This window comes from Ctenopharyngodon idella, chromosome 20 (assembly GCF_019924925.1).
Source record: "Ctenopharyngodon idella isolate HZGC_01 chromosome 20, HZGC01, whole genome shotgun sequence".
In the NCBI taxonomy this organism is placed as follows: Eukaryota; Metazoa; Chordata; class Actinopteri; order Cypriniformes; family Xenocyprididae; genus Ctenopharyngodon; species Ctenopharyngodon idella.
The window spans coordinates 30576890-30597878 of record NC_067239.1 but is presented as its reverse complement, the minus strand read 5'-3'; the positions used below and the strand labels follow the sequence as shown (position 1 = coordinate 30597878).

General features: G+C 35.9%; 1 protein-coding gene across 2 annotated transcripts in view; it reads right to left on the bottom strand.

The window, feature by feature from the left end:
• fut8b (fucosyltransferase 8b (alpha (1,6) fucosyltransferase)) overlaps positions 1 to 20989 on the bottom strand; it is a 91133-nt gene that overhangs the window by 31938 nt on the left and 38206 nt on the right. Inside the window, exons 2-3 of one of the 2 annotated variants that reach the window (XM_051874672.1) lie at positions 4261 to 4402; positions 3922 to 4170 (exon numbers count right to left, since the gene is read on the bottom strand). In XM_051874672.1, coding sequence (XP_051730632.1) covers positions 3922 to 4124 — 203 coding nt within the window. In that variant the 5' untranslated portion in view covers positions 4125 to 4170; positions 4261 to 4402. Of the gene's footprint in view, positions 1 to 3921; positions 4403 to 20989 lie in introns of both variants that reach the window. The other variant, XM_051874671.1, reaches the window with a different exon arrangement.

Sequence of the window (20989 nt, the reverse complement as noted above, 5' to 3'; positions counted from 1 at the left end):
CCAGATGTCTACAGTAACCACTTAGCAAGTGCATAACAACATGCTAAAGAGCACCCTAGCAAACGCATAACAATGTGGTAAAACAAGCACTCAAAACACCCTAGCCACTGTATGACAACACCCCGCCAATCATCCTAAATATCATGTCAACACAAAACTGTGATTGGTCACTTGTGATGATCTTCCTATCTAAGTGACCAAAATAAGCTGCAATGTGGGCTGACCTTTATGCTGATAGTCAAAAGTCTGGCTACGCATACTAAGAGGAAACAGACAATATTCTTAATCATAAGAGTGCTTTTAGTGCAGGGAAGCTGTTTTCTTTTCCGAGTTTATTGTGTGTGTTCTTGGCAAATGCCACTATGAAGAATGTTTGTGGCAGAATGTTTTCCAGGGCTCGGTGGCAATTTTAATTGCTCATATAATGATATTGACAGAAAGCACACATATCTTCACCCAGCCTGAGGGTGTGGACCGCTGCGTCTCGATGAAACAAATGAACATTATGATGTGTGGAGAAACCTTCATAATAATGCACGGCAGCACACGCGGGCCATTGTCAGAAACCATTCCATTTCTGGAAACATTTTATTGCTTTGAGCATCAATTCCCATGTTAATGTATCTATCCAGAAGGTTTTTTTATCATCACTTTATGATAGTAGTATGTGCACATATAAATTACATAAAACATAAAAGTGCCTTGTGGCATTTGAACAGTGCTTTGTTGAAGATATTTGTTTAAGAAAAAGAGAAATTCCTCAATACTTGTTTCACACCAGAGCAGCAGTACTTGGACATAACATTTTTATACTAAATATAAATGTAAAAATATAAATGATGATCATATTATATTTAATTATAAGTTAATTATTATATTTAATTATAAAGTTCCCTCCTGTACCTTATAATATTTTATTGTATTTTTAAAAATACAAATTAAAAATACATAAATGAACAGTGTTTTGTGGAAGATATTCATTTAAGAAAATGTTTTTTTTTTTTTTTTTTTTTAGGAGAAATGGATGTCCTCAACACTTGTTTCACATCGGTGAGCAGTACTTGGACATTACATTTCATAGTATATTGTAATTATTATTGTTACTATTATTATTTTAAATAAATATACAAAAATATAGAGAAATAACATTATATTTATATATATATATATATATATATATATATATATATATATATATATATATATAGACATTATATTGAATTAAGTATAATGTTATTGTTTTATTTATATATAAAATTAAAATATACACACTCACAAACACTCACTCACTCACTCACTCACAAACACTCACTCACAAACACTTACTTACTCACTCACTCACAAATACTCTCACTCACACTCACAAATACTCACTCACTCACTCACACTCACTCACTCACAAACACTCACTCACAAATACGCACTCACAAATACGCACTCACAAATACGCACTCACTCACAAATACTCACTCACAAACACTCACTCACAAATACGCACTCACTCACTCACACTCACAAATACTTACTCACTCACAAACACTCACAAACTCACACACACTCACAAATACTCACACTCACAAACTCACTCACACACACACACTCACTCACAAACACTCACTCACACTCACTCACAAACACTCACTCACACTTAGTCACACTCACTCACTCACAAACACTCACTCACAAACACTCACACTCACAAATACTCAAACACTCACTCACAAATACGCACTCACTCACACTCACAAATACGCACTCACAAATACTTACACTCACAAACACTCACTCACAAATACTTACACTCACTCACAAACGCACTCACTCACAAACACTCACTCACACTCACTCACTCACAATCACAAATACTCACACTCACAAACTCACTCACACTCACAAATACTCACTCACAAACACTCACTCATTCACAAACACTCACTCACACTTACACACACTCACCCACACTCACTCACACTCACAAACACTCACTCACTCACAGACAATCACAAATACTCACACTCACAAACTCACTCACTCACACACACTCACAAATACTCACTCACTCACAAACACTCACTCATTCACAAACACTCACTCACACTTACTCACACTCACTCACAAACACTCACTCTCACAAATACTCACTTACTCACAAATACTCACTCACTCACTCACTCACAAGATCTGTGCTGTCACAGATCTGTAATTATTCTTGAATTGATTTGTGCAGCTCTACTTCACTGATGATCTTTTTAAAGAGGCGTATTATGCACTTTTACAAAGTCTTGATTTTATTTTTGGGGACTACTAGAATTTATTTTCAGGATCTACTTTTCATGCTTGAAAATTATGAAAGCCCCTCCTTCTGAAAAGCACAATGTGCTCTGATTGCTGAGCTGGAGCAGTGTGTTGTGATTGGTCAAGCGCTTCGAGCATGTTTGGGAAATGTCCCGCCCCTTACCATAACTGCGAGTTTCAACACACTACTAACTTACTCAACCAGGCCCCGCCCTTTTATTTTGCATATGCCTTGGGGCGGGAATTATTTAAATGAGGCATACTGTGACGTGTTCGTTCCCAGAAGAAAAAGCATTGTACTGTAGGTCCTCTTTAAGGACAACACTTTCTCCAGGCCAACCAGGTCCTCTGCAAATCTCTACATATCACTTTTTCTCTACCATCCTGTGAGAGTACCAAATTTTCTTCTCTCCTCAGTATAAGCTCTTTATTAATCTTGACTTTCTCCATCAAAACCTCCCTCGTGTCTCTCCTGAACATCCTGCAAAACTCTTCATGCTACAGTCGAGCTCGGAGTCACGTGTCACAAATCTGTTCACTGTCTGCACTGCAAGAACTGCATGTGCTTCAATAGAAACAATAGTTATTGAGGGAAAAATAAATATGGTTTCAGTATACATCTTGCTTTTTAGCATTTTAATTAAGTTTAGTAATTAAAGTTAATAATAAATATCAATTAATTAAAAAAAGTCACATTTTAATATTAATATTACAGTTATGCATTTAGCAGATGCTTTTATCCAAAGCAAAATATTAGTATTTTATATTAAAATATTAAATATATAATATAATATAATTAAATATATTAATAATTGAAAATTAATTTTAATTATATTATATAATTTCTGTTATAATAATTACATTATATATTAAATTATTATATTAATAATAATAAATATAATTTTAACTTTAAGTCATTCTGCAGCCTGGTTGAGAACCACTGTCTTAGACTGTTTTAGCTCAGTTTTGCTCAGAAGAACATGGGATTTTGTTTCTATAGAAGCTCATACGTTTCTATTTCCCTTGTTCTGTTAAGAGCACAAGTGTTGACATTGTATCCAGGGTACTAAACTCACATCAGACAGAATCGGGTCAAATACTGCAAATGTTAGAAAGGGTCTTTAGTGGCAGAGCACACAGCCTTGATATCACAAACCATAGATATAACAGTCAATTTTAACTATAAAAGCACAAAGGATCTTCATGCAAGGACTGGAAAAAAAAAAAAGTTTGCACACTTGCATATGTCAATTTTTGCATGGTTTACGGCAGACAAAAGCACTGAATAACTTAAGACCTCAATTTAGGATCAAAATACAACACTGTCAAATATTATCCTTATATTGTAATCATATGAGCACAAGTTATACATGAATACACAATGTTAACTAAACACATAACATGTATTATATTATTGCTGTATATTACTGCCATATTGACACACTAATAACAGAATACTTCCTAATATTTCCTAATTGTAACATTATTTTCCTCATCTTCATGTTGTTCCAATTCCATATGCTGCTTTTTTCTTTGACAAAATTTCGACAGTTGAAGAAACAGTGATTTTTAGCTGAACTATGATATATTTGACTACATTTTGAATACATTAAAGCAGGCATTTACCGTAGAGACTGGGCCATGCGCCGCAGGTCTTCATTTTGCTGTTTCAGTCTCTCCAACTTGGTGAGGATCTTCGCCAGCTCACGGCTGGAGCGCGGCGCATGTTCGTTGTCTCTCACCAGATGACCCCCGATATAAAAGAGCAACGTCCCCCATGCAAGCAGGACTAGCGCTATCCAGCGCCAGGAGCCCGTCCATGGACGCATGCTGCCGCTAAACTCCAGTCACAAATGACACACGGGCATGATGGGTCTGCCGATTAAAGTAGAGGTTAAAAGCAAGGCGTCCAAATGTGGAAGGTGAAAAAAGAACTGATGCGTCTAGGTAAGTACGTCAACACACAGTGGATATTCATGCATTGTGGCTTGTCAAGAAGGCAGATCTTCCATTCTGCTCCTATTGTTGATGATTGTGGTGTTTTTGGCTTTGTAGGTTTCACTGGTGTGTCATTGGCTTTGTTGGGTTCTCTGAATCCATTATTGTCCTGCAGAAAGAAAGAGAGAACGATGTTACAGAAGAGTGGTTCTTAACTGGTTAGTCAGTTAGTGCACAGCAGAGAAAAACAATGCTGAATGCAAATGCCAGCATAAAAATCATAGATAACTAAACAAGAAAAAATAAACAGACTTATAGACTTAATAGACTTAATAGAAAATGCTTCCCATATCCTCTGCTGTCGACATCAAAGGTTGTGTGTCCAATCAAACTCGTCTGTCTCCAAAAACAAAATGGTGCAGGTAAAATAAAATACAGCCCAGGGTATAAATACAGGTTCACTCGTAATAAGGAAAAATGTGGTTTGGGTCAACCAAAATGCGTCCAATTTACTGATAACCATGTAAAAGTTCTTACTTAAGTGCACTGAAAAGGTATTGAATTCTGCATGATTTACAACAGGTGCATATTTGTACATAAATTTGTTCTCACACTCTAAAAAATGCTGGGTTAAATATGGACAAACCCAGCAGTTGTGTTACATGTTTGACCAACCTGCTGGGCAGTTTTATTTAACTCAACTATTGTTTAAAGGGCACCTATAATGCCTCTTTCACAAGATGTGATGTAAGTCTCTGATGTCCCCAGAATGTGTCTGTGAAGTTTCAGCTCAAAATACCCCACAGATCATTTATTATAGCTTGTCAAATTTGCCACTATTTGGGTGTGAGCAAAAACACACAGATTTTGTTTGTGTCCCTTTAAATGCAAGTGAGCTTCTGCTCCCGCCCCCTTTCCAGAAGAGGGAGGAGCTTTAACAGCTTGAGCTTCGGTTGCTCAACAACAACAAAGCTGGAGAATCTCACGCAGCCAAACTGAGGATTGTCAGTAACGCTGTTCAGCCTTACATTGTTCAAACCGGAGTCGACACTGATGGAGAGACTCAGGAAGAAGTTACAACTTTTAGAATGAAACTGGACATTTCTGAACGGTTAGTAGATAAATTTATGTAGTTGCTGTGGAGTTGATTCAACTCATCGACTAGCATGTGGCGTCATGTTAATCTTTTGTGCAAATCCAGCGTTGAATTGACCCTCGTTTGTGAAGCAATCCGGCGTAAAATGACGGCATGGCAACAACACTCTTCTACAACAACTCTTCCTCTTCTTTAAAGCAGCCCAACATGGCCTCACCCCATTTGTTGTGTGTTTTTGGGGGCGGGGTTTATGTAAATTTCAGGGTTAGTGATGTCACCAACCTGGGAAGAAGCTCGTTGTAGTCCCTACCAGCCGTTTCTTGTAGTCCTTAAAAAGCGAATTCTTTAAAAGTAAATATCTCTCTTTGCATTGAACTTTGAGCGTTGTAACTTTGCAGATGTTGTTTATGCTCAAACAGCAACATTACACACTAACTAAAGTTAAAAAAGTGAAATCATAATCAAGTACCCCTTTAAAAATTACTATATATCTGGGTTAAAATGAACCCAAAATAGGTTGGAAAGATACATAATTACTAGAGGCAACAGAAAATAATCAAAAGGTGAACATTTATAAATAAGCAATTTAATAAATGTATATTATTTAATTGTTATTTATTAAACTTATTAATAAAAGTTCATTTCCAACCTATTTTAGGTTAATTTTAAGCAAGCAATATAGTAATTTATAGTAAAACTACCCAGCAGGCTGGTCAGACATTTAACACAACTGCTGGGTTTGTCAAATAACTTGGGTTATTTTTTAACCTAGCATTTTTAGAGTGTACCCTTGTTTTAATGTTGATGAATCTGAATTATTATATAAACATTTTGGCTTAACACGTTATGTTTCCAAGACCAACAGAAATTTATTTTAGTTTATAAAATATAGAATATATATATATATATATATATATATATATATATATATATATATACACATACTTTTGTATGCTAAACAATGTTGCTGTGTTGGTACAAACATCTGAGCCCTGAAACAAAGCCAGCTGAGAACACTGCTATAGAACACAGCCAATGAAGATGAATTGAATACAACTAAAACACAAAAATAAAAATGCTGTTCCTCACACTCCTGACGCAGCCCTGCCTCAACACCCGCGGGAATTGATCAAAATGACAATCTCACGATGGTGCAATCTCATGACAGATGTGAGGAGACTCTTAAAACGTCTGGACCCGCTGTTCGTTTGGGAAACACTGTCGCTCCTCACCACGTACATCTGTACTGCACTCAATCTCACGTCTCAACACTTTCCTTCTCACAGATTCAGACTCTGACAGCTAAATCCCTCCTCATTCCCCTAGACATGTCCCGCAGATGTTGACACATGTTTTGTGACCAACTGCCATGCTGCCAAACTGACGTTATATGTGACTGGAATGACCCTAGAAAACCCTGTGTCATCAGTTTCCCTCCAGGAACGAGTGAGAAAGACGTTGTGTCTACGCTGCAACACTGCAAGCAAACACAACTAGAATGTTTGTGCACTGCAAGTGCATGACATTGCAAGTGATGTGACAGAACTAGAACGCTCCTTTTATCATCAATAAAGCTGTCTACACTTCAAGTGTGCAATGCAACAAAACTTGAAACTATCTGTTTTAAAGGGGTCATGATATGAGAAATACAATTTTCTTTGATCTTTTGCCATATAGGAGGCCTTTTGTACCATTAAAACAAAGTTTCACAACTTAAAACATCCTCCTCCTTATAAACAAAGCTCCAAAAATGGCTCATTTTGATATTGCAGGATCTGTGATGTACATTTGCATATGACTGCCTCCAGAACAAGACATCAGTGAATAGTTATACATCATCGCACCATAGGCCCCGCCCACTAGCAATCAGTCACTTAAAGGGGGGTTTAATGCTATTTCATGTATTCTGACTTATTTACACTGGTAAAGAGTTGGATTCTCATGCTAAACATGGCCAAAGTTTCAAAACATGAGTTGGATGTATGACGGGGTATTTCTGTGCCAAAAATACTCTTCCAAATCCTCACGAACTTCGGGGTCTTTCTTTTGAGTATGGGCCTGTGTTACATAAACGGGGTCGGAATTCCTTGTACAGCCACTTCTCCCGGAAGGGCCCATCAACGCGCGTTCGGCTTTATGGAAGTCGTCGGCAGCGCTGCACAGGTCACAGGACTTCCCGAAATCAACAATGTCACCAAAGAAGTGTGTTTTTGGTTGTGAAGGAAAGATAACCTTGCTTCCCAAAGAACCCAGCGTTAAGTGGAGCTGAGAGTTTTGTTCTCACACATTATATTGATGCACTCTTGATATTTGTTATTAAAATAACCATAAAAACTGATAGTTGCAATCACTTTTTTATTGGTTAAAATGAATGGAGAATATCTCGTGTTTTTCCGTGGCTGCTCGGGTCCTCAGGATCGGCGTTTATGGTTTCATAAACAAGGCCCAGTTCTACGCTGGATTTACAGATCATTTGAAACTGAAAGATGGAGCAGTCACAGCGATAATGATCCCGGTCATGAGTTGGAACCGCAGGTGGTGAGTAAAACTGCATCAAATGTCTGTTTTGTTGGCAATCGGCGCGTAAGTGCATATAATGTAAACAATATGAACGTAGTGAATTTATAAATTCATTATTCATCATTCACTATACGCTATATTCATTATAGTGATTCAAAAGTTATCCATGGATAACACGATGGTGTATTGTGTGTGTTTAAATTTAGCTGACCATTGATAGCTTGCAGCCGATCTCTAAAAGCTGCGCGTGCTCGTGACAGCTCGTCACTCTATCTCCGCTCACACGACACGCCTCCAGGCACTCGGCTGTTTTCGGAAAGACTCAGTACAGCGTATGTATCTTTTATAAATATGATAAAACTAAAGACTTTTCGGCGATATGAAGGATGCTATACTACTCTATAGGTACTTAAGATTAACATGAGATTGGCAGAAATTGTGTGTGATACCCCTCCTTTAACAGCTGACATTTGCCTACACTGGATGAGTGTCAAAAGCAAATAAAAGCCATTATAATGACTGACGCTGTCTACACTGATACAGTATACAGATGTGTGTTCAGTTTCTGACATTCTCCACCCTCATGAAAACAGGATGAATGGAAGAGTGAAAGAACGTAAACTGCTCAATTGTGTCTCTGTACAGACTTCAGAAAGATCCCAAGCATCACAAACAAGTGGATGGTTTATTTTAATGCCGTCCCGGATCACGTCGGAGGATTATGTGTTTGTTCAGCATTTTGTTTTGTAAACAAGACACAGTGTAATAAGGAGTGTGCAAAGAAACTGCTGAAAGATGAAGCGGTCAGCTGTATTGGATCTGACAGCAGCTGCCTCACAAACCATAAGTAAATTACGGTTTTATATGGATAATGTTTTCAAAACACTTGTGCAATAGTGAGTGGGCGTTGATACTGTTTCCTATTAAATGACATTAGCCAATCGTAACAGTGGCTGTTTACTGATGGATCATTTCAGACAGGGTCAGAATGAAGGTTGAAAATAATCGTTTTTTTTGTGCAAAAAATGTATTGACCTTTTAAGTGAACCTCAATGAACATATTTAAATAATAAAAAATGAATGTCATGACACCTTTAATCAACAAAGCTGACTACACTACAAGCATGCAAATCTGCAACACCCCAAGTGAACACAAAACAATTAGAATTAAGTCGTCTGCACTCCAATTGCGTAACCATACAACACTGCACGTGTGCAGTGCATCAAAACCAGAACAATCATGTTTTAAAGGGTTAGTTCACCCAAAAACCTGTAAGAGCTTCGTTCATCTTCAGAACACAAATTAAGATATTTTTGATAAAATCCGAGTGTATCTGAACCACACATAGGCAGCAACGTCATTGCACATTTTGGGGTCCAGAAAAGTAGTAAAAACAATGTGACTTCAGTGGTTCAAACTTAACGTCTTTATTTAACAACGGTTGTCATATGCAGTTGACGTAGTAAATGCTTCTGTGTTTATGTCCAAACGCCGACTCCGTATTGGCCGAAGCTGTACACATGAGCACCACGATGCATGCGTGTGATGCTGACGCAGGAGCCGGCCAATATTAGTCGCCGTTCGGACGTAAACACCGAAGTGGGTGAACTAACCCTAACCCTTTAATCAATGATGTTTCTACACTGCACGCATGCAACTCTCAAGAAAACACATCTAGAATGTTCCTGTTTCATTCAATAACACTCACTGCATGTTATTGCAACACTGCAAGCAATGTGACAATGCTCTTTTTATAATCAGTAAAGTTGTCTACACTTTAATTGCATGCCCATGCAATACTGCAAGCGAGCAAAGCAACGAACTACAACCCTCCTGTTATAAATCAACACAAAAGTATGCAACTCTGCAATACTGCAGGTGAAAACTAGAATCTTACTGTTATCATCTGCAACACTGCACAAGAGTAATGTAAAAAACTACTCATTTTGTAATGAGCGAAGCTGTCTACACTGAAAACGGCAGTGCAGATAGTTTTGTTGATCGTAAAATGATCATTCATGATTTTGTTGCATCTCAGAGCATTATAGAGAACTATAACAGCTTTTAATGAATCTTCGTTGAACATTAACAGGACATCAGTTTCCATTAAGAGTGAGAAAAAGAGAGAGCTGGAGCAAGAGAAGACAGTGTCTGGGCACTGAGGGATGATACGTCTGCAAACAGTAAAGTTAAAGGAGCTTGTGATTTCATTTTTATCTACAAATTCCCCTGCAGAACATTACAGTTGAGTTAATGAGCTTTCATCCACACTGTTGTACAGTGATCTAAAAGTTAAGTCATTTCAAATTTTACTGTTATTTCTTAGGTGGGATTCATTAAGAAAGAATTTCACCTTCTGATAGTACAAATAATTAGGGGTGTGACAATATATGAAACGAGACGATACATGATATTGGGTTCATGAGAATGAGACGAGATGATATTTTAACAGTATTTTTAAGAAATCTTCAATGACGAAATATTTGACTGGAAAAATAGTGTTTTATTTGACTGAAAGTCACAAAATGGAAAACAATCCAGGTGCATTTTGAAATGTTTTAACTGATCTAGGGCTGTCGCTAATGATTATTTTGGTAATCGAATAATCGGTTGATTATTTGGATGATTAATCGAGTACTCTGATATTTTCTGCGGTAATAAAACTAGACCTAAGTGAACAATAGTCTTTAAAATGACTGAAAATGCATATCTGTAACCATGGACCACAAAACCAGTCACATTTTTTTTAAATAGAGATTTATACATCATCTGAAAGCTGAATAAATTAGCTTTCCATTGATGTATGGTTTGTTAGAATAGGGCAATATTTGGCCGAGATAACATTATTTGAAAATCTGGAATCTGAGCGTGCAAAAAAAAGAAAAAAATCAAAATATTGAGAAAATCGCCTTTAAAGTTGTCCAAATGAAGTCCTTATCAATGCATATCCACTCACAAAAATACATTTTTGATATATTTACGGTGGGAAATTTACCAAATATCTTCATGGAACATGATCTTTACTTAATATCCTAATGATTTTTGGCATAAAAGAAAAATCGATAATTTTGACCCATGCAATGTATTGTTGGCTATTGCTACAAATGTAAGTCGCACGACTTATGACTGGTTTTGTGGTCCAGGCTCACGTATAATAACAATGAGGAAATAATGCAAAGGGTGCAAAAACACAGTTTGGAATTCACCCCTTATTTTCACCTCAACAAGAAATATCGTCAAGTTTTAATATCACGAGATCTCGTCACACCCCTACAAATAATACAAGCCAAGCTGACAGACTGTCACACAGACATGACATGTAAAAAAGAAATAAAAAAAAAACGTAATGTCTCTGGTATTGTTGTTCATTATTCATCAGTCAATGCTACTCTCAAAAAGAAAAGAAATCATGATGTTTCAAAAAAAACATTTTAATAGCAGTCTCCACCTCTGAGACGGCTACTTTGCTGACATAATGAAAATTTAACCTATAATATCACAGCCAATTTTCACAAACCAATCAAATCCTGCTGCACAAAATCAATTCTTGTCCTGATAACACTAAATATCACTCTGAAATGCATTACATAATGGAAGTTGAATGAATGAATGAATTGTAGGCATTTATATAGCGCTTTACTATGTACTACTGTACACCCAAAGCGCTTTAGAATCTTGATGCAACTATGATGCAAATATGATGCAAACAGAATTTTGTGGCATTTACACTTAAATCCCACCAAACAGAAGTGCTAACTCTGCTAAAACAGCTCCTCACACTTCATCCTCCACTCAGGATCCACTGTTCCAGGGTTTTGACAGGAGGAAATGGGGCTCAATACTCACAAGTGCTGAGCTGTGTTTGTGTTTCAGAACGAATCTGTCTTCTAGATATTCAGTATCAGGGCTGCCGGTTCTTTTATTGTTTCATCAGTAAAATGTGGAATAAAGAGCGGTGAGAGCAACTAATGAGACCACAAACCCTTTTCCCTCCAACTTTGCCATTTCTGTCAACATAATCAAATTGCATGATAAAAAATTAATGAAACCATTTCTGTTGCATTTATGAGAGAATTTATGTTTTATAACAAGAGAGAAAAAGCATCAGGCAACTGATGGCGAGGAAAAATAGCACAAAAATAAAGTAATTTGTTACTTTCTATGTAGGTATTACTTTAAAAAGTAACACTGAATCTGAGAGTCGCTACAGTTCTGCATAAACACAAAATATGCCTCAAATTTCCCTTTAAGCTTTATGAACAAATGTTGTATCTTGTGAATAATTTGTAAAAATAAAGACCCCTCTATGCAAAACTATAATAAACAAAACACTACCATTCAAAAGTTTAGGGTCAGTAAGATTTTTTAATGTTTGAAAGACGTCTCTTCTGCTCACAAGGCTGCATTTATTTGATCATAAATACAGTAATATTGTGAAATATTATTACAATTTAAAACTTAAATTTAAAATTTAAAAATGTAATTTATTCCTGTGATCAAAGCTGAATTTTCAGCATCATTACTCCAGTCTTCAGTGTCACATGATCCTTCAGAAATCATTATAATATGATGATTTGCTGCTCAAGAAACATTTCTGATTATTATCAGTGTTGAAAACAGTTGTGCTGCTTAATATTTTTGTGGAAACTGTCATACATTTTATTTTTCAGGATTATATGATGAACAGAAAGTTCAAAAGAAAAGCATTTATTTGAAAAAGAAATAATTTGTAACATTATAAATGTCTTTAATGTCAGTTATGATCAATTCAATGCATCCTTGCTCAATACAAGTATGAATTTCTTTCAATAATAAATGATTATAATTGTATAAGTGGTGTATTAGTGCTCTTTGCTAAGGCAATTCATATAATGATTGAAAGTTGTGTTATTCTTTAACATGAAAATAACAGATTTGCAAAGTAAAGTGTAATGCACTCATAATTCAGACACCTGCAGGTCATGAGATGTTAGAAAAGAGCTGTTCTGTGGACCCTCTGTTCCCATCATGCTTTGCTTTCTCAGTAACGCCTCCTCTGACCTTTCAGACTCAAAGCTTCATCATCTTTATGGCTCCGTGCAACTGTCATTTACCTGTCAATCAATCATAGGAAAGGTCAACGCAAATGACCCGCTCAAACCGAGCGAGCGAGGAACCGACAGAGGGTCGTACATCACGCAGTGGTTCCTGCCCCGCAATAAACTTCCCTATAAGCGCTGAATGATGCACGCGTGGCCTCGCGATGAATTATACTTAAGGTCAAAGATTTGCGTGCATCATTATACTTAAGGTCAAAGATTTGACGGATTACAACAGGAACCTTGCAAAACAGATTCTTGACGTACCACGTAACGGTGTGTGTGTGTGTGTGTGTGTGTGTGTGTGTGTGTGTGTGTGGCTACAACAGTCCAGCAAAACGGGAATGACAATCTAGGACAGGACACTTCTGGGAAAGGCTGGACACAGTTAATCAAACCAGGACATGGGAACAGGGATCTGCCGAGCAACATCAAAACAAGCACACAAAATATGCAATGATCTATTTCTAAATGTGAGTTTTCCTAAAAAAAATACAAAAAATAAAAAAAAGAGAAAAATTTTAAAAAAATTACTGGGATAGTCTGTAACACAGAAGCTTTTGTATTGGGAGACTAGAAACAGATATTAACCTGTTATAATAAACTATAGAGAATAGGGTGGAAAAAGCAACTCTTAGCAGCTAAATCTGGATAAATGCAGCAAAATTCACTTTTGTCTCATTCTTTGTAATTATAATGATAATGTTTAATAAATACATTATAAATACATTAATACATTAATAAATACATTATATATAATTAAATTATTATGTAAAGTGTGTAAAGTTTGTAAAGTGTGAATTATCAGTAATAATAATAATAATAATAATAATACACACTTTTTGACATATATTTTGGCAGTATGTAACAACAACAATTAAGTATAATAACAAATCCCACTTTCAACGTAATCAATATATATTTATTGACAAATAATAATAATAATAATAATAATAATAATAATTCAAATTTTTAAACTTTAATAATTTTATATACATATATATAATTAGATTAATTGACTGCTTTGTAAACTAATGATATTTAATAATTATATTTATTAAATATAATTATTAAATTATGTCATTTGAATAGTGTGAATTATTAATGATAAAGATGATGATGATGATGATGATGATAATACACACTTTTTGACTTATATATTTTTTTACAATAGAAATAATAAAAACAATTAAGAATAATAATTTACACTTTTAAACTTATATAAATATGTATTTATTGACAAACAATACTCATTTTTACCTTTAATAATGATAATAATACTACACCATTTTCGACTTATATAAATACATTTATTACTACTACTACAAAAAAACAACAATTTAGTAAAATAAAAATTCACACTTTTAAACTTACATAAATATGTATATTGACTAATAGTACCAATAACAACAATTATAATGATAATAATAATTTTGAACTATATTGAACTGTTAAATAATAATCATAGTTATTGTTATATAAACTGATAGCTTCCTAATCTAGAATATCAGTAAAAATACTGACCAAAATGTGACATCTTGAAGTGAGATTTGAAAGCTACAACAAATTAAAGTGAATTTACAGCAAAATATCAAGGAATTTTAAAGGTACGGCACATTTAAGATAAAAACCAGTTCTGACACACAGCATTCAGCTTTCAAAAGCCACGATGAAAAAGAAAAATGTAGAAATCCTCACATTCAACATGCTTTTCATTTCCTTTTATAATGTTAAAGGCTGAAGGTGCCCTGGCCTTTAAATTTGTATGTATTCTGTGAGTAAAATCTTTACTGTTTTATTTAGTTCATGCTCACACGGACTGTTTTTCCATTTCTTGAGAAACTGCTGTTGACAAGGCACAAGGTCTTCTTCTGAAATCATTCATAAGTGATATCTGAGGAACAGGCATCGGATGAGATCTACATTCTGCAGTGAGCTGTTGTATCGTATGATCACACATTAGTGAATTAAACTTCAGGTTCGTAACCTTAAAGTGGCGGAAGGGTTGATTGTTCTGGAGAGTAACTTGAGCCCTGAATCACCATCATGTCCTTGAGCGAGACACTTAACATTTGCTCCAGGGGAAATGTCCCTGTAGTAAGAGACTGTCAGTCATGTTAGAAAAGACACCATCAGCTAAACGTCAAATAACTCGTGTGGAATGACATAAATCTATGAAGTTACTGCCGAGGATATTTTGCTGAGTAGAAATATTCTGGTAATGTGACATGGACACAAAACACCAGGGTTGTGCATCATTTAGAACTGAACTCAGAATGACTTTTAAATTCCAATTAAATTCCTGAACTTCAATTCAAATTTGAATGCAGTGAAGTAGAATTAAAATGAACTGAATTTCAAGAGCAAAAAGGTATTAAATTCTTGAAGTTTGAAGGTTTAGCTTTATTTATAGATTAAACGGTAGGTAGAATGATAGAACAAAAACGGATGGATGGATGGACGGACGGATGGAACAACAGACAAATGGATGGATGGATGGATGGATGGAACAACAGATGAATGGATGGATGATGGATAGAACAACAGATGAATGGATGGATGATGGATAGAACAACAGATGAATGGATGGATGGAACAGATGGATGGATGATGGATGGATAGAACAACAGACGAATGGTGGATGGATGGATGGATGGATGGATGGATGGATGGATGAATGGATGGATGGAAAACCAAACAGATGGATGGATGATAGAACAACAAACGGATGGATGGATGGAACAACAAACAGATGGATGGATGATGGATGGATGGATAGAACAACAGACGGATGGATGGATGGATGGATAGAACAACAGATGAATGGATGGATGGATGGATGGATGATAGAACAACAGATGGATGGAGGGATGGATGATGGATGGAACAACAGATGGATGGATGATGGATGGAACAATGGATGGATGGATGGATGGATGGATGGATGGATGGAACAACAGATGGATGATGGATGGATGGATGGATGGATGGATAGAACAACAGATGGATGGATGGATGGATGGATGGATGGATGGATGATGGATGGAACAACAGATGGATGGATGGATGGATGGATGGATGGATGGAACAACAGATGGATGGATGGATGATGGATGGAACAACAGATGGATGGATGGATGGATGGATGGATGGATGGATGGATGGAACAACAGATGGATGGATGGATGGATGGATGGATGGATGGATGGAACAACAGATGGATGGATGGATGGATGGATGGATGGATGGAACAACAGATGGATGGATGGATGGATGGAACAACAGATGGATGGATGGATGGATGGATGGAAAAACAGATAAATAGATAGATATTTATTTAAAAAATAAATTTGGATTGAACACACACACACACACACACACACACACACACACACACACACACACACACACACACAGTCACTCACACTCACTCCCACACTCCCACACACACATACACACACACACACACACACACACACACACACACACACACACACACTCACACACACACACACACACACACACACTCACACACACACACCCTCTGTTCTTACATTGTGTTGGGAATCTGTTGTTTGTTCAAAGTGTTTTTCAAACAAGGCTTTTAATTCGGACACCAGGGCAAATAATGAGCAGTCAGCTTCTTCTCTCCATGAATCACTGTCTCTCGTCTGTCTCAGACTCATTAGCATTGTCCAAACATAAAGAACGAGCGGTGCGGCTCCACCTGCTGTGGCCATATGGGCCGTACAGCACAATCCAGTCAAGGTCAAAGAGCTCCGAGTGCAGAAAGCACAGGATATATCGATCCCTCCCGCTACAGCAGTTCAGGGGCTCAAACCGCTGAAGGTGGAAGCGGCGCTCTGGAGATCCGTCGCGGCTCAAGGACGGGTTCAGACAGGTCACGCGGCTGAAATTGAGATGGGAGATGATGTGCTTTCATGTGCACTCTCAGCAGAAGGGATTTAAAGTTTCAGGGTTTGGATTAAAATAAAAAAAATAAAAAAAAGGAACAATTTTTTTTTTTTTTTTTTTAATGGGGTTGGGGGGTGGAATCCAATAGGAAAGAAAAGTCACAAACAAAATCACTTCACTATCTCAGTTATTTCTCCAAGACAGAAATGAGATGAAATGGAGACCAAATGAGACTTTCTCCTACAACTCTGTTTCAGAAGAGATCTCAACAATGTCGCAAACTGCAACAAGGATATTATTAACTAAAACTATTAAAAACTATATATATATATATATATATATATATATATACACAATGAAACATAACTGACATCTCCATTAAGTCTCCTAAAATGTAAATATATAAAATTTTATATATAAAATCTATAAAATAAATTTAAATATTTTAAAAATATACATTTTTGGCTTACAAGAGTATCACTGACAACACTTTTATATGGAAGCTTGTTTCCGCCATGGAATAAAAACATTTAAAAGATAACTGTGACTTTTCCTCGCAATTTGAACTTTTTCCTCACAATTGTATGATGTTGACTCGCAATTGCCAGAAAAAAAAGTCAGCATTGTGAGATAAAAAGGCGCAATTACCTTTTTTTATTTTTTATTCCATGGCAGAAACGAGCTTTTCATAGTTTTATCAGCTGATCCTTCAAAGAAACACAGCTTAGAACTCTATTAATACTCCTGGATGGATGGATGGATCGATGGATGGATGGAACGACAGATGGAGCGACGGACGGAACGACGGAAACAAGCCTTTATTGTTTTATCAGTCTCCTGAGCAATGAAAGGACAAAATCTGAGAAATAAAATGTTCTACTGGGGTTGATCGTTTGCTATTTGACCAATCGCGGACTTATAACACCATATACATTCAAAAAACAAGAATAATTCATCATGTCCTTGTTCAAAAGCTCATCTGGTTGACTGTAGTGAGAGTAACTGTTAAACGATCAAGCCGCTTGATCTCTACTGAACTCAAGTGTCTGATATCAAACGCACACACACACATCTGCAGTGAAAGGTCACCCGTGGAGAGCAGTAATTTGACATGCTGTCTTTTTTTAATTACCAGAAATGGACTGCAGGGGACAAACTTGACCTTTACTACCTGTGGAACATAAAGCACAACTGCAGCGCTGCGTTCTGCCGCGCACGCGTCATTCTGCGTGTCTCTCCATTAATGAGCCGCGGTGACAGCTGACCTTTAGCGCTCCACAGGCTGATGTCACAGCGGGGCAGACCAAAACTCCCATCAGTCATTTACTTAAAACAACACAGAGCAAACAGAGGAGTTACACGCTGGAGGAGATTTATGCAGCTGGGAAAATACATGACAAAACGGCAAAGTATTTGTACTGTACTTCTCTGTCGTACAGCATCATGGTCAAACACTAGCTTTAGAAATTGCTGATACTGTCCATAACTTTAACACAAAACGTAGTGAGCATCATTTAAAGACAGCATTCCCATCAAAGACTGTTCCTAAATGTAGGCAGGCAATTTCATCATGGACAATCCCAAAAAATGCATTGTGAAAATCTCCTCCTAAACGGTGGATAAGGGAATGGATAGTCTAGAGAAAATTATATAAAAAGTACACTTTAGTATACTAAAATTCAATATTTGTAAAAAAATTAAATAAAAATAAAATTATATATATATATATATATATATATATATATAAATTATTTAATTAAAATAAATAAATAAAAATTTAATTAATTAATATATAATTTTAATGTGCAAATCTAAAAAAAAAAAAAATCTAAAATTCAAATACTATACATTTATTTTATTTAAATATTATACATTTAAATACATTTAATATAATTAAAAATATACACTACCATTCAAAAGTTTGGGGTTGGTATGATTTTTTAAAAAATATTTAAATATTATTACAATTTAAAAGAACTGTTTTCTTTGGAAGTTTGTTTCCGCCACTAAATAAAAAAAAAATAAAAAAGGTAATTGTGACTTTTTTTCCTCACAATTACGAGCATTTATCAGGCAATTCTGACTTTATTTTATTTAACCTTTATTTAAACAGGCAAGTCATTAAGAACAAGTTCTTATTTTCAATAACAGCCTGGCAGGAGAGTAAAATTATATATCGCAATTCTGACTATATCTCACAATTCTGACTTTATAACTCGCAATTCTGACTTTATATCATAAAATTCTGACTTTATAACTCACAACTGTGCGTTTTATTTCGTGCCGGAAACAAGCTTCCATAGTTTGTGTAAAAATGTTTTAAAATGTAATTTATTCCTGTGATCAAAGCTGAATTTTCAGCATTATTACTCCAGTCTTCAGTGTCACATGATCCTTCAGAAATCATTCTAATATGATGATTTGCTGCTAAAGAAACATTTCTGATTATTATCAATGTTGAAAACAGTTGTGCTGCTTCAAATTTTTCTGGAAACCGTGATACATTTTTTTTTTTCAGGATTCTTTGATGAATAAAAGCCACATTTACTGATTTGCCTTAAAGGGACAAGAAAGAAATATAATCCAACACATAAATTCTCATCTATTAAAAGCTTCCCCAAGCACACGCTCTCTTCCTCAGGGTCTGTAATGATGGGATGAATGTATAAAAGCTGTTTTGAGTGAAGATGCTCATATTGAGCAAAGACTATGTCAAAGTAACAGACGGTAAGTATGAAGACGTAATCTTATTCTCTGGCGTGTTATTAAGACAGAGACAGACAGAGACCCTTATTTCCCCTCATAATCCTCTTAAACAGTCCTCTGACTTTCACTGTAATATCCTCAGCAGACTGACCTTAGTGAATACAGCAGTTCAATGTAAATCCTCACACTGACTTCCTGTCCTCTAAATACAGCTAAACTCACACCAAAAAGGCTGAATCTCAAGAAACAAGTCACATTTCATCCTATAAATAAATAAATATTTTTCCCCCCTGATTTTTAGGGAATATAACTTCACATATGCATCCAATAAAGAAGCCTATTTTTATTTTATTTTACTTTTTTATTCATTGAGATTTCATTTTTGCATTTTTTTCCCCATAAAAATTTCTTTCCAGATTCTCATGGTAATGCATTTGGATGCTTTACAATTTTTCTGTATTTTTATTTTTTAATTTTAAGTGGTGATTGTCATTAGATTCTCATTACTGGAATTCAACACTGCCATATAAGCACTTCACAATTTAAGTAACACACTTAGTGTCACATTACAGTAATGAAAATGAGATTTGTTCTATATTACCATAATGACATTTGGGGGGATATATCATGGAAATAATGTCACAATGCAAAAACAAATCTTAATGGTACTCAAATAGGCTTTAATTACTTCAATTACATCTGACTGTTTCCATGCAATTATGCTAAAAAAAATCTAAAATCTAAACTATCATGAAACAAAAAGATTTTTGGATACATACAAAACTACCAAATTTCCCATGTATTGTAATCACTATGATCACAATATGAAATCATCGCTTTAACGGGCTCATTGTCTTTGCTTAAAGGGATAGTTCACCCAAAAATGAAAATTCTGTCATCATTTACTCACCCTCATGTCCTTCCAAACCTGTAAGTCTTTTGACTTTTGTTCATTTTCGGAACACAAATGAAAATATTTTTAATTAAATCTGAGTGATTTCTGTCCCTCCATTGACAGCTACGTCTCGTGTTACGCAGCACGTTTGAGCTTCAGCAAGAACCAATGAGGTTCATTCTTGTGTTACGCAACACGTTTGAGCTTCTGCAAGAACCAATGAGGTTCATTCTCGTGTTACGCAACACGTTTGAGCTTCTGCAAGAACCAATGAGGTTCATTCTCGTGTTACGCAACACGTTTGAGCTTCAGCAAGAACCAATGAGGTTCATTCTTGTGTTACGCAACACGTTTGAGCTTCTGCAAGAACCAATGAGGTTCATTCTCGTGTTACGCAACACGTTTGAGCTTCTGCAAGAACCAATGAGGTTCATTCTCGTGTTACGCAGCACGTTTGAGCTTCTGCAAGAACAAATGAGGTTCATTCTCGTGTTACGCAACACGTTTGAGCTTCTGCAAGAACCAATGAGGTTCGTTCTCATGTT